Raw genomic sequence first — 24,328 nt, 5'->3', positions numbered from 1 at the left:
TGTCTACAGTGTTATACATTTAGTCTTTTTTAGATTTTTATTTAAATTCTAGTTAGTTAACATATAGTGTAATATTGGCTTCAGGAGTAGAATTTAGTGATTCATCATTTACATACAACACCCAGTGCTCATTTAGTCTTTTCAATAACTATGTATGTGTGCATACAAAAATGTCATTTGTTTAAAGTGTAAGCCTCCAGGTTCTGAAGTTAAAGTATTCAAATCTAAAAAATCTCTTAATTAATAGCTTTAAAACTTGGGACAAATTAACAAAAAGATTCAGCTTGTTAATTTAAACAATATAAGGATAATAATAATGTTTACCTCAAAAGTTACTTAAAATGTGTTAATATTTTGACAGGAAGTATGACATATACAACTTATCATCTTCCTACTGCTGCTATAACAAATTATCATCAACTTAGTGGACTAAATAAATTTATTATCTTAAAGTTCTGGAGGTCATAAGTTCTAAAATAAAGGTATTGACATGGTTGCATTCATTTTTGGACACTCTAGGGGAAAATCTGTTTCTCTTCAAGATTTTAAGATGCTGCCTCTTTTCCTCAGATTGTAGCCCATTCTAAAATCTGTAAGCCAAGCAACATAGCGTCTTCAGATGTCTGTTTCTTCCATTGACTCTCTGCTTCTCTAATCATATCTTTTATCTGACTCTCCCTATGTATCTTACTAAAACACTTGTTACATTGGGCACACCGGGATAATCAAGGACAATCTCTCTTTAATCTATTTGTATTAGCAAAATCCATTTTTTAAGTAAAATAATGTAATAGGGCATGGACATTTGGAGAAGTATAGTAAGTGAAAAATAAATGTAGCTTTTAATTTTTTGTAAGAGAAAGACTGACAGTCATGTTCTATTATGCCAAAGTTTGCTTCAGATTACAGTGAATTGATTGCCCTAGTTTTATAAGGGATTGAATGGAACATTTTAAAGATGTCTAATTAGATCCAATGAAAATACAGAATGGAAAATAATTTGAGTATTTCTTTATCTAACAAGCTATAGAAAAATCATGAAACTTCACTTTTGAAGCTAGACAGTTTATTTTAAAATTTAAAGTTTAAGGTCCTGCAAAGCAATATGATATAATTCATTGTCCTTACCAAACTTACAAATGTTCTTTTTCTTACCAATCCTAATATAATTGAAGGAAATGTGTGGGTATAAGTAAAACATTCTTTAGATCATGTTCAAAGCCTTGTTAACATTGTATGTGAATGAACAAGTCATTTTACCTCACTCATTTACTAAAGCAATCATCTCAAAATTAAGGAAATTTGAGATAGGCTTACAGCATTCTTGTTGCATTGTATTTTTTATTGTAAGCTCAATGACAAGGAGGCTGTATCGATAATTATGTTTTATATAGCAACCATTGCAGTATACTCTTGGTGCTTAATAAATTTTTATAATTATTAACAATAAAAGAGGTACATTTATGTGATATATAAGGATATATAAAAATGCATGCTTAATGACCTTTGAAACTTTATAAATCACCTCAATAAAGATAATGAAAATATTGCAGTCACTAACTTATACCCTTGATTCCAACAACCACTGATTGGATTTCTCTAACTACAGCTTATACTTTGCATGTCTACACATTTATATTCTATGTATTTGGCAAATGGAATCAATATATGTACTTGTTTTCTATTTAGCCGATTTCATTCAGCATTCTGTTTTGATATACATCCTTATGCATCATTAGTGGATTCATTATTGCTCAAAAATTCAGTGACTTAAAACAACAGGTATTATCCCATAGTTTCTGTGAATCAGAATTCCATGGCCTCTCTGAGTGTGTCTGATTCAGAATCTTTCCTAAGACTGATCAATTTGTCCAGTGGGACTGAAACTATCTCAGGGATAAATCATGCAGAGAATTCACATCCAAGTTCATTCACATGTCTGTTAGTAAACTTCAGGTTCACACTGGCTACTGGCTGGACACATCAGTTTCTTGTCCTGTGAGCTTCTTTATAGGGATTCCCATACAAGCAGCTTGCCTCTCCCAGAGCACCAAGAGGGAAAGAGAAAGTACAATAGAGTTACAGATGACAAGAATGGACAAGCATTATGGAAGCCAGTATCTTTTTATAATCTATTATAAATTATAATTTATAATTTATAGGAGGAGGAGGAGGAGGACACACAAATTATGTATGTGTGTAAATGATTGGGGCAGCAATTATTATAGGTAATTCCAGTGGCTACCCACTCTCAGCTGCCCTTGACAACCCAGAGATTCATATTCCTCCTACAAAATACACTCATCCATACCCAAAGTTTTACAAGTATCATTCCATTATAGTTTAGCTCAAAATACTGGATCTCATTATCTAATCCAAATCCAAGTATAGATGAGGCTTTTTGGATATAGGTCCTTAAGTTCATAACCTTAAATATAATTATTTTTGTCTGTAGTTATGTGAAACTATAAAAATGTGTTATTTTCTCATCACACACACAATGATGGGAGAGGCACTAAAACCAACAAAACAAAATAAACTACTATATATTCAAAAATGAAGTTGGAGACACAAAGGATTCACTGCTCCATGGGATTTTGAAATTCAGTCAAGTAGATACTAGATGTTCCTTAACTAGTTCTCAAGGTGTAGGAATAATTTTCATGAGTCCAGCCTCTGGTGGCTGGACGACTTTCTCCTCCTCCTCCTCCTCCTTCTTCTTTCTTCTTTTCTAAAACTATGTTGGCTATTGTAAGTCACTGGTAATTTTCATATAATTTTTTTTTTTTTTTTTTTAGAATCAGCCTGTTAATTTGTAAAGTCGATTGGAATTCTATATACTCTGTGGATCAGTTTGGGGGAAGATGATAATTTTATGGTCACTTTCAATTTTCAAGTGTGCTATAGCTTTTTCTGTTTTGCTTTTTAAGTTTTCCAAGCAGTGGTTTATAGTTTTCAGTAAAGAGATCTTTACATATCTTTCTTCAAATTTATTCCCAATTATTTAGGCTTTTTGATGCCATCAAACATGGTATTGTTCAGTGTCTTAATTTTATTTTTAATTTTTTATTCCTAGTATGTTGAAATGCATTAAGTTTTCAAATACTGTCCTTGAATACTCTTGAGTTTGCTAAATTCATCAGAAAAGTAGTTACCCTGTATGTGTGTGGGGGAGTGTGTCTATGTATGTAATTTCCTTAGTATTTTCTATTTAAACAAAATGTATGAATACAAGCAGATTTACTTTTTCTTTTCCAAAGTGTGTGTGTGTGTGTGTGTGTGTGTGTGTGTGTATTTGTTTTGTTTTATTGTAGTTTAGAACTTTCAATACAGTGTTGAAGTAAGTAGCAAAATGGATATACTTCTTTTTTTCTTGGTGTTAGCAGGAAAGATATTTGGATATTTATCTTTCAATGCGAAGTATGATGTTAACTTTAGCTCTTTGTAAATCCTGCTTATCAGTTTGAGAGTTTCCTTCTATTCCTAATGTGCTGAGTGTTTGTGTTCTTAAATGCACATCAATTTCTGTTGAAATACCTCTTATCAGTTTATTGAGCTAACCATGTAATTATTTTCCTTAATTGTCTTAACTTGGTTAATTGCATTGTCTGATTTTTTAATGTAAAGCGAACCTGGGATAGATGTCATTTGCTCATGGTACGCTATTTATTTTATATAATTCTGCATTGTATTTGCTAATTTATTATGAAAAAAATATGACAGGTATTTCTTTTTTTTTAAGATTTTGTTTATTTACTTGACAGACTGAGAGTGAGTGAGTGCAGACAGGAAGAGGAGTAAGGAGAGGGGCAAGGGCAGAGACAGAGGGAGAAGCAGGCTCTCTGCTGAGTGGGAAGCCCCATGTGGGTCACAATCCCAGGACCCTGGGATCATGACCTGAGCTGAAGGCAGACACTTGGCCAACTGAGCCACCCAGGCGCCCCTATGTCATGCAGTTCTATAAGAAGTTCTGAGCTATAGAATTTTCCTTGCTTAATATCATACTCTGCTAAGTTTTTATTCTTTGGAAATTTATTGAGACTTGTGTTATCAAATATATGCTCTCTCAGTGAACATTCCTTCTGTACTTGACAAGAATGTGTTATATGCAGTTTCCAGGCTTAGTGTTTTGTACAGTCAACTTGGTCAAATTGATGGATAGCACAAGCTTTTCTCTCTCTTTTTATAAGTTTGTGTATTATATCAGTTACGGAGAGTGTGTTGTTAAATTTACCACCACTGTGTATTTCCTTGTTCTTCTTATGTCAATTTTCGCTTCATGAATTTTTGTATTCTACAATTAGGTCTATGTGTATTTAGGATTTTTGTATGCTCTTAATAAATCATGAAATTTTCTCCTTTATCTCTTGTCATATACTTGGTATTGAAATATACTTTGATATTCACAAACTTGCTTTTTTATGTTGATAGTTGGCTTGTATCATTTTTCATCCTTTTAGCCTTCTTAAGCATTTCCATTTAAGGTACATTATTTTACTCCCAATCTAACAATTCCTGCTTTTTAATCACTGTGTTTAGGATATTTATGTAGTTTGTTAATTTTTATTGAGCTATAATTTACAACATATACATCCTTTTAAAATGTACAGTTGATCAGCTTTTAAAACATTCTTAAAGGGACACAACCATCACAACTCCCTAGTTCCAGATTGTTTTCATTGCCGTGGAAGAGAAACCCCACGCTCAGTAGTGGTCAGTCTCCATTTCTCCTCCTACCCCAGCCCTTGGTAGTTACATTTGTTTGGAGGTTTTGTGTCACCTATGTTTCCATATCTCTTGGGTACATCCTTAACATCCCCATTTCCAGGTCATATTGAAGCAGGAGAGTGAGGTTCTTGTCTCACAGAGTCAAAGAATGAATCTCACAGATAAAGGAGAGTGAGCAAAGCAATAGAGTTTTGTTAAGCAAGGATACAGAAAAAGCTTTCAAGGGGTCCTGACCAGGTTGCCAACGTGGGCCTCCACCGACAGACAGTCTTTTATTTAGAGCTGACCACGGAGCTTGTGGCTTAACAATCTTGTGATGTCTTGGTTTCAGTAAGGACTGGTGATAATATCTTTAAGGGTTTACTTCTTTTGGGGGTTCTGGTTATTCTTTGTTGATCACAGGGTGACAGTCATAAAAAGATGCCACCTCTGATGCCAGGGCAGGATGGTCTGTTTTTTTCCTTTATCTCTGGTTTCGTTATGCCTCAGCAATTCTGGGATTTCTGTGAGCCTCATCACATAGTCCTCTACATGTGTCTCCTTACCTAGGTCTGCCTACTCCTTACTCAGTGAGACCCTTTGGTTGTCTATCAATAGATCATACCCCTGGGAGATGATTGCCAGCATGTATCTTGGTGGGGGGGGGGGTGGGTAGGGATAAAGGAAGTTTCCAAAGGAATTTTTACATGTTAAAGTAAACTTACAGGATCCTGGGGGCCAGGTTAAGATTGTCTTTTGCCTTAGCAAAGTGTCTGTGTCCAGGCAATTGAGTCCCTAGGGGAATATCACTCTGACTGTTTCAGGGACTTGTCAGTGGGCTATAAGTAGTAAGGAAATTCTATCATGATGATGACAGCTTTGTAATAAAGCTTGAAGTCTGGAATTGTGATGCCACCAACTTTGGCTTTCTTTTTCAACATTCCTCTGGCTATTTGGGGTCTTTTATGCTTCCATATACAATTTAGGATTATTTGTTCCATTTCTTTGAAAAATTATGGTATTTTGATAGGGATTGGATTAAACATATAGATTGCTTTAGGTTGCATAGACATTTTAACAATATTTGTTCTTCCAATCTATGAGCTTGGAACATTTTTCCATTTCCTTGTTTCTTCCTCGATTACTTTCATGAGTACTTTATGGTTTTCTGAGTACAGATTCTTTGCCTATTTGGTTAGGTTTATTTCTAGGTATCTTATGGTTTGGGGTGCAATTGTAAATGGGATTGACTCCTTAATTTCTCTTTATTCTCTCTTGCTGTTGTTGTATAGAAATGCAACTGTTTGCACTGATTTTATATCCTGACACTTTACTGAGGTCCTGTATGAGTTCTGGCAGTTTTGGACTAGAGTCTTTTGGATTTTCCACATAAAGTATCCTATCATCTGCAAAGAGTGAGAGTTTGACTTCTTTGCTCATTCGAATGCCTTTAATTTCTTTTTGTTGTCTGGTTGCTGAGGCTAGGACTTCTAGTACTATGTTGAATAGCAACAGTGAGAGTGGACATCCCTGCCATGTTCCTGACCTTTGGGGAAAAGCTCTCAGTTTTTCCCTTTGAGAATAATATTTGCTGTGGGGTTTTCATAGATGGCATAGATGATATTAAGGTATGTACCCTCTATCCCTACACTTTGAAGAGTTTTGATCAAGAAAGGATACTGTACTTTGTTAAATGCTTTTCCAGCATCTATTGAGAGCATTGTATGGTTCTTATTCTTTCTTTTATTAATGTGTTGTATCACATTAATTGATTTGCGGTTGTTGAACCAACCTTGCAGCCCTGGAATAAATCCCACTTGGTTGTGGTGAATAATCCTTTTAATGTACTGTTGGATCCTATTGACTAGTATTTTGGTGAGAATTTTTGCATCTGTGTTCATCAAGGATATTGGTCTGTAATTTTCCTTTTTGATGGGGTCTTTGTCTGGTTTTGAGATTAGGATAATGTTGGCCTCATAAAATGAGTTTGGAAGTTTTCCTTCCATTTCTATTTCTTGGAACAGTTTCAGGGGAACAGGTATTCATTCTTCTTTAAATATATGGTAGAATTCCCCTGGGAAGCTGTCTGGCCCTGGGATCTTTTTGGGAGATTTTTATGACTGCTTCAATCTCCTTACTCATTATGGGTCTTTTCTTCCTGGTTCAGTTTTGGTAGTCTATATGTCTCTAGGAATGCATCCATTTCTTCTAGATTGTCAAATTTGCTGGCGTATAGTTGCTCATAATATGTTCTTATACTTGTTTGTATTTCTTTGGTGTTGGTTGTGATCTCTCCTCCTTCATTCATGATTTTATTAATTGGGTCCTTTCTCTTTTCTTTTTGATAAGTCTGGCCAGGGGTTTATTGATCTTATTAGTTCTTTCAAAGAACCAGCTCCTAGTTTCATTGATTTGTTCTATGGTTCTTTTGGTTTCTATTTCATTGATTTTTACTCTGATATTTATGATTTCTCTTTTCCTGCTGGGTTTAGGTTTTCTTTGCTGTTCTTTCTCCAGCTCCTTTATGTGTAGGGTTAGGTTGTGTACTTGAGGCCTTTCTTATTTCTTCGAAAGGCTTGTATCCTGATATACTTTCCTCTGAGGACTGCCTTTGCTGTGTCCCCAAAATTTTAAACAGTTGTGTTTTCATTTTCATTTGTTTCCATGAATTTTTTCAATTCTTCATTAATTTCCTGGTTGACCCATTCATTCTTTAGAAGGATCCTCTTTAGCCTCCATGTATTTGGGTTCTTTCCAACTTTCCTCTTGTGATTGAGTTGTAGCTTCAGAGCATTGTGGTCTGAAAATATGCAGGGAATGATCTTATTGTTTTGGTATCAGTTGAGACCTGATTTATGACCCAGGTTGTGATCTATTTTGGAGAATGTTCCATGTGCACTAGAGAAGAATGTCTATTCTGTTGCTTTGGGATGAAATGTTCTGAATATATGTGTGATGTCCATCGGGTCCATCTGGTCCAGTGTGTCATTCAAAACCTTTATTTCCTTGTTTATCTTTTGTTTAGGTGATCTGCCCATTTCATTGCGGGGGGTGTTAAAGTCCCCCACTATTATTGTATTATTGTCAATGTGTTTCTTTGATTTTGTTATTAATTGGTTTATATAGTTGGCTGCTCCCATGTTAGGGGCATATATATTTAAAATTGTTAGATCTTCTTGTTGGACAGACCCTTTGAGTATGATATAGTGTCCTTCCTCATCTCTTATTATAGTCTCTGGCTTAAAATCTAATTTATCTGATATGAGGATTGCCACCCCAGCTTTCTTTTGATGTCTATTAGCATGCTAAATTTGTTTTCCAACCCCTCACTTTAAATCTGGACGTGTCTTTGGGTCTATAATGAGTTTCTTGTATACAGCATATTGATGGGTCTTATTTTTCATCCATTCTGATACCCTGTTTCTTTTGATTGGGGCATTTAGCCCATTTACATTCAGTGTTACTATTGAAAGATATGAATTTAGTGCCACTATATTGCCTATAAGGTGACTGTTACTGTATGTTGTCTCTATCCTTTCTGGTCTACTACTTTTAGGCTCTCTCTTTGCTTAGAGGACCCCTTCCAGTATTTCCTGTAGGACTGGTTTGGCATTTGCAAATTCTTTTAATTTTTGTTTGTCCTGGAAGCTTTTTCTCTTTCCTTCTATTTTTAGTGAGTGCCTAGCTGGATATAGTATTCTTGGTTGCATATTTTTCTCATTTAGTGCTCTGAATATATTATGCCAGTTCTTTCTGGCCTGCCAGATATCTGTGGATAAGTCTGCTGCCAATCTAATATTTCTACCATTGTTTGTTACACACCTCTTATCCCGAGCTGCTTTCAGAATTTTCTCTTTGTCACTAAGACTTTTAAGTTTTACTATGAGATGATGGGGTGTGGACCTATTTTTATTGGTTTTGAGGGGGGGTTCTCTGTGCCTCCTGAATTTTGATGCTTGTCCCCTTTGCCATATTAGTGAAATTCTCTAATATAATTTGCTCCAATATACCGTCTGCCCCCTCACTCTTTCTTATTCTTCTGGAATCTCAATTATTCTAATACTGTTTTGTCTTATGGTATGACTTCTCTCTTGAATTCTCCCCTCATGGTCCAAAAGTTGTTTGCCTTTCTTTTGGTCAGCCTCTTTATTCTCCATCATTTGGTCTTCTATATCACTAATTCTCTCTTCTGCCTCATTTATCCTAGCAGTAAGAGCCTCCATTTTTTATTGCACCTCATTAATAGCTTTTTAAATTTCAACTTGCTTAGATTTTAGTGCTTTTATTTCTCCAGAAAGGGATTTTATTTCTCCAGAAAGGGATTCTGTAATATCTTCCATGCCTTTTTTGAGTCCAGCTAGTACCTTGATAATCATTATTCTGAACTCTAGTCCTGACATATTACCAACGTCCTTATTGATTAGGTCCCTAGCCTTCGGTACTGCTTGTTGTTCTTTTTTTCTGTGTGGTGAGTTTTTCCACCTTGTCATTTTATCCTGAAAATAAGATATGAATGAGAAAATAAAATACTAAAAGGGTGGCAAAGACACCAGGAAAATATACGCTAACCAAATCAGAAGAGATATGAAACCAAGGTGAGAAGAAATGGGGAAAAATAATTAAAAAATAAATAAATAAGTAAAATATATATATATATATATATATATATATATATATGACTGATGAATAGAGCAGAGTCACTCTATTGATTTGATTTTGGTCTATTCTGGTCTCTTAGAAGAAACTAACTCCCAAAATTTTAAAGATAGAAAAACTTACACATATATATACAAAAAAGGGTAAACAGGATGAAGGGATGGAATATGACTGTAAAGATGAAAATTTAAAAAATATTATAAAAAAGGAATTGATAAGATAAGTTGATTGGAAAAAGGAAAAATAAAGGGGGGAGAGCACATGATCAGGCTGGAGACTAGAACAAAGCCATGTGCTAGATTTAGGGTATATTTTGATCTATTAGAAAAAAGTTTATCCCAAAATTTTAAAGAAGAAAACCTTTATGTGTACAAATAATAAAAGATTAAATACAATGAAGGGATAAAATATGACTATAACAATGAAAATTTAAAAATATATATTTTTAAAAAAGGTATTGATAAGATAAAATAGTTAAAAATGTTAAAAGAGGAGAGGAAAAGTAAAAAAAAATAGAATAAGAAAAAAATAAAATTAAAAAAAAATTAACTTTGCAAAACTAAAGGATCATGGGAAAAAAGCCATGCATTCTATGTGTTGCTTTCTGGTAGCTCTGGAGTTCAGCAGTTCTTGGTCTTGGCTGGGTGTTCTTGCTGATCTTCTGGGGGAGGGGCTTGTTGCAGTGATTCTCAAAGGTCTTTGCAGGAGGCAGAATTTCACCTCCCTTGCTAGAGGCCAGGCTAAGTAGTCTGCTCAGGTTTGCTCTCGGGAGCTTCTGTTCCCTGAATGCTTTCTGTACAGCTTTGGAGGATGGGAATGAAGATGGCAGCCTCCCAATATCTGGCCCCATATGAGCCAAAAGCTTGGGGCCCCACTCCTTAGTTTGCCCTCAGAGAAAAGCAGTCAATCACTCCTGTCTCCCTGGTCTCTGGCCATGCTCCATGCTCACCCAGCCTGTGACCAAGTGTTTCTATCTCTAGCAAACATCCACCTTTGGAGTCTCCAAACCCAGCAGATTCCTACGGCATGCTCCCACACTGTTTCTCCTGGGGAGAAACAGGAAGGAGGGGGGTCTCCCTGGATTTGCCACTTGTGGGGTCACTGCTCAAAGAGCAGTGGCCTAACTGTGCCTTTCATCACAATTTAAGGTAACCCCAAGCTGAAAGCTCACTCCTTGGCTCTGTCTCTATTGCTGGCTTCCCCGGCTCTGATACCTGGGAGCTCTGCCACACTTAGGCACCTTGGTCTTTCTGTGACCCTGTGGGTCCTGAGACCTTACTGTCCCATGAGGGCTCCACCTCCCCACTTAGCCTCTGGAGCAATGTCCCTCAGTGGAGCAGACTTCTAAAAGTTCTGATTTTTTGCTCTGCTGATCCACTACTTGCCTGGTGCTGGCCCCTCCCACTGCTGTCTATCTTCCTGTTGCTTTGGATTCACTTCTCCACATGTCCTATCTTCCAGAAAGCGGTCGATTTTTTCAGGATGTTGCTTTTCAAGACTACTGTAGAGTTGTAGAGATCAGAGTATGATGGGAATATGGCACATTAAAGTACCACACAGATTACTGTTCACACCAAGACTCTGCTGTTTTTCTTACTTATATTCTCCCTGGAATTCTACAAGTCTTTGATTAATTTCCACAGATCTGAAAATGTTGATTCTTGCAGTTTTTGCCAGTATTCTCATTGCTTTGAGGAGAACTGTTTAGAGTCCCTAAATCACCTTTTTTGCTGACATCTCCAACACATTTTTAAAATATAATAATTGATCAGGCTAGTAGATATCAGTATTGTTTTTGCTCTTGCTTTGTACTCTTTTTTTTTCTCTTTGCTTCTTACCTTATCTTAGTTACTCACATTTTTGAAAGTAATTCTTTTTAACCCTTCTATAAACTTTTTTAGTAATCCATCACTTTGTTAATTTGTAATGTTTGTCCTAGTCCTAAACAATATGCATCAATAGCATGGCACAGTTTGTTTTGTAATCCATGTTTTTCCACAACACATTTGACATTTCACATTTGCTATTCTTTCCTCTGCCTCATGCTGGATACTTTCTAAGTTCCAACTTCCAGTTCACATTCAAACCTTCCCCTTCATGAATGCAGTTCCATTAAGACAGTATAATTTGTTCCTGCCCATTTCATTTTTCTTCTACTTCTGTCATACCTTTTAGTCAAATTACCTTACAAACCCCTTACAATGTTATTAATTCTGCTTTAAATATTCAGTTGTCTGTTTAAATTGAAATTTTTGAAACATAGTTTTAAAAATGTTTACCTCTTCACTGACCACTTTGGAATCTCCTCATCCCTTCCAGGTGAGCCAAATTTCCTCCAGGTATTACTTTAATATCCTGACTCTCCTTTTTTTTATTTATAACTTTTTAATTTCCTTATTTATTTTTATTTGCTATCTTTTAATATGTCATGAATTATTTATGAAAGTTCAAATCATCATATTTCATTCTTTAATAATATTTATTGAAAACCAGATATGTATTGTATATTGGAGACATGACAGTGAATGAATTTTGGCTGCTGCCCTTAATGAGAACCAAGTAAAGTGGAAGATGTTGGGCATTTCATCCGAAATATACCATGAAATGGTAACTACTGAACAATAAGTTAGCAGTGGGTTCTTTGATGTCACAAAGGAAAGACAGATTATTTGGATGAAAAATTCAGAGACAACTTCATAGAAGATAGGAAATGACTTAATTCTGGGCAAGTAGAGAGAAAATATCTATTCTGAGGAAATTTAAATTGGACAGTGTGCACATGAGGAGCCAGATTATCCAGTTTAGTTTGGCTAAATATTTGGTGTGAATGGTGAAGTGCCCAAAGATTAGGTTAGACACATAGGAGCCAGGTGAAGATGTATTCTGTCTGAAGGCTGTGGGGAGCTCTCAAGTGTTTTATTTAGGAAAGGATAAAATTCACATTTTAGAGATAACACACTAAATGGTGTAAATGGAATGTGCATGGAACAGAAGCAGGAAGACAGGTAATGAGACCACTTAGGGGAAACTGTAATAATGCCAGAAAAGACAAGGGCATGAATTAACTCTGGTAACTGTGATGGAGAGAAGGGGTGAGGGTGGGGAGATTTTTAAAGAGACAGAATCACAAGAATTTAAAAGTTTTTAGTGAGGAGAAATGGAAAAAGAAAAATCATTATTAGTCCATACAACTTCATACTGAGTTACTGAGAAGGTGGTAGCTTTGGTTATTCAATCTGATAAGAAACACAAGAGAAAGTAAAGAATGAGTTCAGACTTACAGCTGGATAAATTGGTCTTTATGATTCAAACATTTCAGAATAGCATTTCATTCTGAAAAGCTTAACTGAGAGGAAAAACTGTGCACAATAGCAGACCACAGAATTTTTATTTCAACCTGCAGAGTTATGTGTGCTCAATTCTGGGTTGAGTAGCCCCATACATCACAGGAAAACTTAGCAAAAAAACTTATACTTTGCACTGTATCCTCCTTGAGTTTCAATCCACAGTTTCTCTCCATTGAAAAACTTCAGTATTTCCATGTCTTGCATTTCCAAAGTTAAGATTCAATATTTGAGAGTTTTGCATTCTGCTCCCTTGTGCTGAGGTAGTTTTATTATTTTTTTAATTAGCTTTTTCCAAAAAACAAGTAAACAAATAAGTGAAGTTATCACTAGATGGTGTCTGGTAACCTTAGAACAATTTATGTTGAATGATACAATTAAATCCAGAACACACATAATTAAGGAAAAAGTTTGATGAGAGCTAAATTTTAGCAAGTGCTTAACTTTTATCCTTTTATAGAAATGGAGAAACACAATATAGATTGAGAGTTTGTGTCCTTTACTCTGGGAAAACGTCCCCAAAAGGGAAAATTAGTTTCACCTTAGGCTTCTGTCAGAACTGCCCCTACTCTGTGGATCTGTTGCTCTTTCTTACTCTCTGCACTAAAAATTTCTTGAGGACAAGGGACCTGATTTATTTCAGCCCATTGCTTGATACATAGTAGGGATGGATGCAATTTTCTTTTTTTCCATTCAGTCACATTGAATTGGTTTTAAACCTAGAGTAAACACAACTACCACATTAATACAGACCAAAACAACAACAAGAAAAAACTGAATAGAGATGTGGAAATTGCAGGCTTACGTGAGGGGCATATGAGATAGGCAGGGATACAGATCCAAAAATGTCAAGACAGGCTTCAGCAAGACAAGATAGACAATGATTAAATAAGCATTACCTAACAGTACCTGGGCAATTTAAAGCAATAAATAACCAAGATGTGGCTACATTCAGGACAGAATTTAGCAACCTGAGGCATGGCCAAAAAAAAAAAAAAAAATCAAATTCTTAAGCATCTCAGAATGAGAATCAAGCAAAGTTGAGAGGCTATGCATGGAAATGAGATGGTACTTGAGATTGTCTAATGATTCCTACTGCTTTGAGAGAGGGTTGCAAGATATGGTGGCTTTTCCATATCATAAAACCCAGAACTGTTGTTCAATAACAATAAGAACATTTATATAAAAAAGTAATACTTATTCAATCAATTAAAACTGAAAGATTTATAAAAGGAAAGTGACTAGATCGTTGCAGTGTTGGCTTTTTTCTGCCCTCCCTCAAGCCTCACTGGCTTGGATTATATTCCCTCCTAACTATCCATATGTCCATGTTAATAAATATGGATATTCCACATACGTACCTTTTGTTATTTATATTTTTATCTAAGTAAGATCTCAGCTTCTATATTTTTGCATGACATGGTTTTCTCAGTCCACAACAAATTATAGAGAATTCTTCAGAGCTAACATAGTCATATTATTATTATAATGATAATTCATAACTTATAAAACAGTCCCTCTCCAGTTAGATTGTTTGTCTCTAAATAATCAACATGTATTATTCATATAGAGATATCCTTATACATAGATGTTTAATTTCTCTTGTTTTCCACGACACTGGCATATGTTTGGCTTTCCTTCTGCCTAACTGGTTACTCCTTCTCTTTCTGGTCCCTCTGTCTTTTTATTTTGAAGCACTACAGGTTTCAGTCCTCAGTTCTTCTCTTTTCTTCTACATGTATTTCTTTGATAACTTCATACTGTTTCATGACTCTAAATGCCACTTTTGTGCTGGTTGTCTCCCAGATTTATAAAGCCAAACATATTTGTCTTTTGAACTACAGATAGCCTATGAAAATGGCCTCTATATCTCTAAGATCGCCAATAGAAATACCATATTTAACTTGTCAGAATTCAATTCCTGGTCTTCCCCATCCTAGTTCCTATACCTGTAACTTTCGACATCTCATTTAATTACGATTCCAAACTCTTAGTAACCGTGGGAGAGGGATAGAATCTCAAGCAGACTCCACGCTGGTTGCAGAGCCCAATGCGGGTTCCATCTTGCAACACCAGAGATCATGACCTGAGCCAAAATCAAGACTTGGATGCTTATGGACTGAGAACTCAGGTGCCCCCATGATTGTACCATTTCTTATCATTTCATCTCCCCTCCTCTGTGCTGTCATCATCAATCATCATATTACCATGGTGGCAGTCTATCAGTTCTCCCTGTTTTCATTTTTGTTCCTCTATTTTCTGTTCTCAGTAATGAAGTGGACATGATCCTTTTGAGACATAAATGAATTATGATGCTCCACTGCTCAAAATTTTCCAGTCTCCCTTTGTCTCATCCAGGAGTCCTCCATGATCTTGCTTCCAATTACAGTGCCCCTCCATCCATGGAGGATATGCTCCAAGACCCCCAATGGATGCCTGAAATCTTGGATAAAACCCAATCCTGTATATATTGTGTTATATTTTATACATGTATATCTATAATAAAGTTTACTTTATAGGTTAAGCACAAGAGATTAACAGCAATGATAAAAAATTACAACAAATACACTGTAAACAAAGTTATGTGAATGTGGATACGGTCCTTTCTTAATATATCTTATTGTACTCTACTCAGTCTTCTTACTATGATGATGTGGGACAATAAAATGACTGCATGATAAGACGGAGTGAGGTGAATGATGTATGTGGGCAGTGTGACACGTGGTTAAGCCACTATTGACCTGCTAGTGATACGTCAGAAGGAGGATCATCTGCTCTGGCCTCTGGACCACTGCTGACTGTGGATAACTGAAACCAGGGAAGGCAAAACCACAGACAAGGCGGGGGGATTGCTGAATTTCTCTGATATCTTCTCCTACTGACCTTCTCCATCCATGCAATTCTGGTCACACTTGCTTCCTCACTGTTTCTGGAATCCACTGGCCATGTCCCTAACTTGATCCTTTTGCTCTTTCTGGTCTCCCTGCCTGCAGTGCTCTTCCCTATAATATGCACTTGGCTAACTCCTTCACCTCCTTCAAGAATTTACTAAAATGTCATTCTTTGAATATGCCTTATCTGACTCCTTTATTATATTTTATTGTTGCTTTAACAAATCACTACAAAATTAGTGCCTTAAAACAACACAAATTTATTTTTCAACACTTACAGTTCAGAAGTTTAACATAGTTCTCACTGGACTAAAATCAAGGTGTGGGCAGGGCTTCATTCTTCTAGGGAAGAATCCATCCCCTTGCTTTTTCCCAGCTTCTAGAGACCTCTTTTAGGTCTTGCATGAAGATTTTTACATTTTAGAACCAGAATGAGGTGCTGAATCCTTCTCACACTTCCGTTTTTCTCTCTCTCTCACCCAGCTGGGATCAGTTCTTCCCTTGTAAGGACCCATGTGATCAGAATTGTCCCATCTAGAGAAACCAAGGTAATTTCCTTGTCTTAAGGACCTTAACCTCCATCACGTGTATGAAGTCCTTTTGCCATATAAAGTAACATATTCACAGGCTTCCAGAGTAAAGATGTAGACATCTTTGAGGGACCTGTGTTCTGCCCACCATACTTCCATATTTAATACTGCAATCTCTCTACACATTCCCAACCACCTTTGATAGCTCTTCTCCTTTACTTTCTTTTTAAAGGAGAGTGTGGGTCCTGCCATCTTTTACCACATTATATCAGTCGTGTTTTCTGGTTACTGTATATTTCTTCCCACTGGGATTGATGTAAGCTCTCCCAGGGTGGGAATCTCTGCATTAGTGATGTGTTTAAATACTGAGCACCAGAACTGAAACACAGTGAGGGCTCCAAAAATATTTGCTGGATATGTACTTCTGAAAGTGATTATTAGATCAAATGATAATCTTACATTTTATTGTCAGTTGAATTTTCTAAATGATTGAAGCCATTCACATTTCTGTCATCTTCTTTCCCTCTCCCTTTGATATGCAATTACTGCTTTTTTATTTGAACAAAGAGCAAAATGAACAGTAATGACAGAGTTTTAATGGAGATGAAATCACAACATATGCAAATATGTGGACAATGGTTTGGGCCAGTATTGTGCTGGAATTGTATAATGTTAGTGCACTCAGATTTTTTTTTTTTTTCCTTTAAAACCAGCTGCCTGGGCTATCTCTTTCTCAGCTGGATCCTAATTGGCAGATAAAAGAACACAGATTAACTCTGATAGAGAAGAGGTACTCCTATGCCTCATAGATCTCCGACTTTAATCAATGGATTAGTTTTTGAGGCTTTCTAACAATTAATAGTGAAATTCTCACTGACTTGCCTCCTGCAGTGACAAAATATTTGGTACACTACAATGTGGCCCTCTAAAGTAGCTGATTGAAATGGAATTATGACAGCTTCAGACTTCAGAGATATTTTATAGTTTTTTTCTTTAATCTTGTACATTAATACCCCTAACCTGGGATTCAGGGGATATAATAAACACATACTGCTTCTTGTTCCTTTTCCTTCCTCCTCCTCCCTAATTAGTTTCCTTCCCTAAAAATACACATTGATAATTTAAATGATAAAAACTGAAATTCAACAGGAGACATTTTCATGTTTGCAAACTCTGATGTTTCTAGTTAAAAAAAAAACATACCTCATTTCGTTACTTAATTTATTAACATTTTAATCAATTAATGTTAGATTTGTGGTTGAACAAAGTACTTAATCATTACTATTTTTAATATAACTTTTTATATATTAGTTGTTGCCTAATTAAAACCAATGGTTACATTTATTTTTTGCACAAGACTGATATGTTAATTATCAAGAGACTTATTATGATTTGATATGTTTCTTCTTTACATCAATTACTTATTAATAGTTCAATTGAATTTCATTTCATCTGCTTATATTCTAAAATATAAAAAATTCTGCAAAAAATATAACACATTCTGGAATGAAGGATACGTAATAAATTATAATAACATGTATTTCCTATGATCGTCACATTGCATCTCTTCTATTTTATGTGTTGGGAACATAATAGTAGTGGAATTACTATAAGATATTTCTGACTTTATTTTACTATAAGATATTTCTGACTATGTTTATTCCTGGATTCCACTGGAATATTGTAAATATAAGTTTCCTACTCATAAAAAAATACATAAAACATGTAGTTTAAAATATTACAATTTTAAGTCAGTGACCTATCTCTTTAACATAGCTTGAAGTCCTCACTAAAAGCAACTTTTGAAATTAATTGCTCTGCCACCATCTTCTTAACCTTTTAAAGTTATTCTTCCCCAAGGGATAGAATATTATCTTAGTAAGGAACTCTGCATTGGAGTGAAAGCTATAAATTTTTAGGTCCTGATCTTAATGTGGTCCAGGGTGAATAAATAGTTTTCTAGGGGAACTCATGTGAGTCGCATGAGCTTCCTAAGTGCCATAGGTTACTACTTAACACTTAGAAAGAGATAATTTATTAAAGTAATGCCAGAGAAGTAATCATTTTGCTTTACTTGGGTGGTTATATTTTCTTTCTTCATTCTCCTCCCCTTTCCTGTTCTATAAGGAGCGCTTAATTAACCCTGTTTTATCATGTGATCACATAACACGAGCATTCTCTCTTCTTGCTTTAGGACAAAATAACATCTATCCTTTCACGTAAAAATGTCTCTTACTTTGCAAAATCTCATGACTTCTAAAAGTATATTCCTACTACTCTGTTTTGATAAGACCCTGACACTTTTCTCGGTGGTATTTCTAAAATGTCTGCTACAAAGGTTTCAGTATACATGACTAGAATCAGCTTTTTCTCCTAAATATTTTTACGTATATTGATGTCAGATACAATGAAACCTCTCTTAACTACTACAATAGCTGGCTTAATTTACAGCATCGTATTTTGCCTTTACTAAATCAGTCTCATATTTATACCCAGAGTATTTCTACTGTATGTGCTCTACTCCTGGTTTGATGTCATTGCTGCCCACACTCAGAGATAGTACATTTCTATTCTGGTTATCTGTTTTACCTGACTATCTGTATCAAAGAGTTTTCTCTCCATATCTTAAAATTTTTGCCTCTACTGCTGACCCATTTCATTCCTTCATTCACTCATTCATCCATTCATTCATTTACTCATTCACTGTTTCTTGCCTTAAAAAAATCCCAATATACAACATGTGCTCTTCCAGGGTCTTAAAACTCACTCATTAAGCAAAAGAAGACAAAATAGCAGGTGTTTCTCTTGGGAACCACCTCTGTTGCAGATATGTATTCCACACTAACCTGAACATTTGGAGGTGGGTATATGGTAGACAAAGGATAATTCTGATAGTGGATAGCTGTTGTTTCACAAATGTTTGTCATCATAATCATATAAGCTAAACACCATTGTAATAGTTTCCCATCAGTGTTAAAATAAAAGCTAATCATTCCAAGATTCAACTAGGCCTCCTGAGAGATTTGCAAAATCCATTAATGAAATGATTATCTACAATATTTAAACACTCAAGCTAAGCATTATTAACACCTTATATAATTCAGATACATATTTGTAACATTTTAATATAAATTTTATTATGTTATCCAATAATATAAATACTGCTAAATTATAATTCACTGATTTTATTGCACATCTATTTTCAAATTAGACATAACTTTGGATATATTTAGGCTTAGTTGTTTAATTACAAACACTTTATGAATGTGGAACGAGATTATAAACACTAATTATAAACACTTTATGAATGTGGAATGAGATTCAAGTCTTAAAATCTAAAGCCATAAAATTACTCACATTTTTTTCTTTTATATGAATTGCTTAACAATCTATATAAAGCAAAGAGTGTGTTATGTTTTTAATACATGCTTTAGATTGACAACTTTACTATTTCTTTTATATACTTCCGTTGCTCGTCTCTCTCTCTCTCTCTCTCTCTCTCTCTATATATATATATAATGATTAACTTTTTAATAAAAATCTTTGATCCAAAATAAAGTAACATCAAAATAACCTCACTGACTCAGGTCATGATCTCAGTGTCCTGGAATCAAGCCCCACATCCGGCTCTTTGCTTGGCAGGAAGCCTGCTTCCTCCTCTCTCTCTATCTGCCTGCTTCTCTGCCTACTTGTGATGTCTGTCTGTCAAATAAATAAATAAAATCTTAAAAAAAAAAACCTCACTGAGTACATAGAAGAACATGAAAATATACCCTGAAAATAAAAGTCATTTGTCACCATTGCTATGTCTTTCTGAAATTAGTTGTTAGAAGCATAACACATTTTCCCTCAAAGGGTTTTAAATTAGTTATATAGATTTATAACTTATATATAGTATAACAATAGCTAATAAAACTGCCTCACACTTATTTAATAACAAGAGTTTTTGAGAAAGTGTTTTTAAAAACATTTAATGAATTTGTTGCTTTACATTGCTATGATTTGGTTATGGATTAAAGCAAAGTTGCAGAATGTGAAACAAGCTGCCCTATTGATATTTTGGTCTGCTTCATAAATGATAAACCGTTCCTCTAGGTGCTAAAAAGATAGGTTAAGAAACATAAAAAGATGACTAAATACATTTCCACCCATGCATACAACTATCTCCACACAACCCATTCTGCATTCTTCATTCAGTAGTTAATTTACTAATGAAGTGTGAATCTTTGAAAGCTATGTTTTTCATATTTTGCTAATGGATTTCTTACGCCTCTTTATAAAACTTAAAAAAAAAAAACTTTTAGGAAGATGTAATTTGCTGAATCTTGCTAAGTGATTACCATCAGAATTTGTCCCTGTTTATGTCTTAACACATTTTCAAGAAGAGATAGGATTATTTTTGATATACTATAATTTATATTTCAGTTGCCTCCCTTTTACCATAGAAGAGTCCTTTTGTCACAGTTTTTATATTTTTCTATATTTTATCTTCTTAAAAATTGTCTTCTAAGAGTTCAGAGACTTTAATATAATCCTTGAAATATTTCTCTTTATTATGGCAAGAAACCCAAGAGCTATATGAACAAGGTTATATTTTTCAATGTTTCCAAGTGTCAGAAATGAGCAAAAGGTGAGTAGTTGAGGTTATGTAAACAAAAAGGTTTCACATCAAGAGTAACGGTTCTGATCTCTTGGGAGAATCAATTCTTCAAATGTATGTTAAGATTTAATAAAATATTGTGTTGTTGTTTCTGGTTAAAAAATATAGCATAAACAATGAATTTTGGAAAACACACAAAAATAAAATAAAATTAAATTAAAAAATATAACAGAGGCCCTTATGGAAATATTTAATTAAGATGGCACAAGTTGTAATACATTATGAAGTATGAATTAAATGCAGTTTGAAAGCATTCTTGGGGTGCCTGGATGGCTCAGTTGTTTAAGCATTCGAATCTTGATTTCAGCTCAGGTCATCTTAGGGTCATGAGACAGCTCTGTGTTGGACTCTGCACTCCGTACAAAGTCTGCTTGAGATTCTCTCTTCCTCTCCCTCTGCCCCTCCACCTGTGTTCTCTCTTTCTCTGTCTTTCTCTTTAAGATAAATAAATAAATAAATACAAACATTTCCTGATGTTTAAATAACAAAAAAGTTTTATAATTATCTTAATATCTATTTATCTTTCTTACTAAATACTTCTTTTCTGCTGAAATATTACTTCTACAATATCTATTAAAATGATATTCCATTATTTTCATTTTAATGAGTGAGAATTTGTTACTGTGTTTTAATTAATTATAAAAATAGGCCTATGTACTGATTAAATGGACCACTATGATACACATTTTGAATTAGAGTTTCATAACTGAAAGAGAAAGGATGCCTGGCTGACCTCAGTCAGTAGAACATGTGACTCTTGATCTCAGGGTCATGAGTTCAAACCCCACACTAGGAACAGAGGTTACTATAAATAAATAAACAAAGAAACAGACAAACTTAAAAAATAAAATGTTCCATTTTAATCTATTTTAATGTTCTTAATGTTCTAAATCTGAACAATTAATTTGGAAAAGATTCTTTATAAAAATTTTTCAAATTATAAAATAAATATCTCTGTAACAAATAAGTGCCTCTCTTGTGGAAATTTTTAACAATTTGAATTTTCTCCTACCATATATATTTTTCTTTTTAAAATTTTAAATTTTAAATAAAATGCCAAACAATTAATTTTTAAAAATCATTATTCCTGAAAGTATTGAAGGGAAAGTGTTTACTGGTGATTTCTTTTTCCAATTCTATTTTCTGTAGTTAGTGATGTGGTGATTTAGTAGAATAACATTAAAGGTTATTATTTTTCTTTTAATTATTATTATCTATTAATTTCCCATAAGTCAATAATTGCCTTTTTTAGATCATGATAAAAATATCCATATCAGTACCAAGAAGAGAAAAACTGTAGAAAAATAAATGACTGTAGTAATCTATGAGACTCTGTGGAGATAAAAGTGATGATTAAAGTAAATTAAAAATTATATATAGATAATTTTAAGGTAACATGATGTTAGGTTGGAATATAATTGCAAGCTAAATTATTTAATTTTTATTTTTTAGCTGCACTCCAATTCAGACAAAGGTGATGGGTCTGTCAAGTACATTCTTACTGGAGAAGGTGCTGGGACTATATTTATCATTGATGATACCACTGGTGACATCCACTCAACGAAAAGCCTAGACAGAGAGCAGAAAACCCACTATGTGCTTCATGCCCAAGCTATTGACAGACGAACAAACAAGCCTCTTGAACCTGAATCCGAGTTCATAATCAAAGTACAAGACATCAATGACAATGCTCCAAAGTTCACAGATGGACCATACATCGTTACTGTACCTGAAATGTCGGATATGGGTAAGAATAATCATTGTTTACTTCGGCAGTTAATATATTTTTGAGAATCAAAAAAATCATCATTTGAAGACCAGTTTTTCATTTTCTGTTTGTGTGTGCAGAAATCTGAAGAAATTTCAAAATATTTTAATATTTACATGCGGCTTAAAATGTTAAAGAATATTGGGTCTAGATATAGATATTGGCTCTAGATTATAATATTATTTATGTTAATTTCTGAACTTATAAGTATAGATAATGGTTTGTATCAGGGAAAGAAAAAAAGTTGTTAATGGGAAAACACCAGCAATTCTTGCTTGACACAGGTTTTGACCATACAGTTTCCTCATGTATCATGCTACAAAGATACCAACACATTCAAGGTGACAATTTGCAGGAATAAAAATAGACATTATAATGTCTGAAATCTTTTGCTTCATGTCTTTTAAGCTTTCAGTTTATGACCAAACTATAACATTAAAAATGCAAGTAATAGCTACCATATTCAATAAAACTTTTTAAATGCTCATAAGCTTTTACATACCTTATTTTAAAACATAAAATAATCATTAAAGTACTTTGTGTACCATTTTAAAGATGTATAAGTCACCATACCATAGTGAGGTGATTTTCCCAAATTCATGTATTTAGAAAATAGCCAAGAAGAAATTGACACCATGTTCTCCTGAATGTAGAGCTTACCCTGCAGTTGATGGGTTATGATCTAGGTCTCTAGCCACTCTGATGATCTGGGGCTTTCTCTTCACTTACAGATCTCTGCTGTGTAGCTACTTTATATTTTGTTTTTATCTCCTATGACAAATTTTCTAAATCATTAAATTGAAGTTCAACTATGATACTTTCATGACTATCTTTGTAAGACTCTAAGCTGGGATTTAGAATACAATTTTTGAGTAAAGATTTTATATATTTGAGCTTATATGTGAACATTATTATATATGTAAGTCTATTGACTATTAGTTTGAGCTAGGGTTATTATAGTCATTAATCAAATCGTTATGTATTTGAACATATATAAGCTTTTTTAATTTTGATTTTTAAAATGTTTTTGAGATATAACTGACATACAGCTGTGTATATGTCTAAGATGTGCAGCAAAATACCTTCACTTACACTTACACTGTGAAATGGTCACCACAACAAGTTTAGTTAACATTCTCCATCCTGTATACATATAGGTTATTAATGGAAGATTGTAGTTTCTTCCCTTCCCTGCTCCAATGCATTTTAGTTCTCATGAGCTAGGCAGATGACTCCTGAAGCTGTTGGAGAAGCAGGTTAGAAAGACACGACTAGTTCTTGATCAGAGTCTCAGAGTAGAAAGCCATTCTACCAGAGTAGAACAGAGGAATCAGCACCAGAGAACCTGGGGAGAGGCCCAGAAGTCACTCGGGCTTATTGTTCTATAAGGAAAGTTGAAGGGAAACTGAGGAGCTCGACACTATGAAGCCTGGCAGGTGAGAGTTTATATGGAAACTCTAGAACAGACTTCCTTCTCTCACCTTGTCAAGGAACTGACACCCCATTTGCTAACCTCCTTTTGTCTCACAAGAGAAGAGCTCTGTGACTCCACCATTTGCCAGAATGCCATTGGTAAGGGTACCTCTAGAGGCTACATAAGAGTGCCAAGGGGCACAAACAAAGCCGCTATAACCAGGGGGGCAAAGCAACAAAGAAAAACACAGGCAGAACAGTTATCACCAAGCAAGTGTACTGAGCAGAGGAAACGAGCACCGGTGTTGTCAGGGTACTACACAGAGATTTCTGTAACTGAGAGTCATGTTTCTGCAACT

The 24,328-nt window shown here is 34.7% G+C and overlaps 1 protein-coding gene across 4 annotated transcripts in view; it reads left to right on the top strand.

Annotated features, from left to right (window-relative positions):
- The window catches only part of CDH18 (cadherin 18), a 970,896-nt gene that overhangs the window by 701,735 nt on the left and 244,833 nt on the right, over nt 1-24,328 (top strand). For all 4 annotated transcript variants that reach the window (XM_032861903.1, XM_032861902.1, XM_032861905.1 and 1 more), the window contains one exon: nt 22,241-22,535. In XM_032861903.1, the coding sequence (XP_032717794.1) occupies nt 22,241-22,535 (295 nt within the window). The remainder of the gene's footprint in view (nt 1-22,240; nt 22,536-24,328) is intronic.

The sequence above is a fragment of the Lontra canadensis genome, unplaced genomic scaffold, assembly GCF_010015895.1.
Source record: "Lontra canadensis isolate GAN:19392208 unplaced genomic scaffold, GSC_riverotter_1.0 scaffold22, whole genome shotgun sequence".
Taxonomy (NCBI): domain Eukaryota; kingdom Metazoa; phylum Chordata; class Mammalia; order Carnivora; family Mustelidae; genus Lontra; species Lontra canadensis.
Note: the sequence above shows the minus strand (reverse complement) of the source record. Positions and strands in the feature narration are given on the sequence as shown.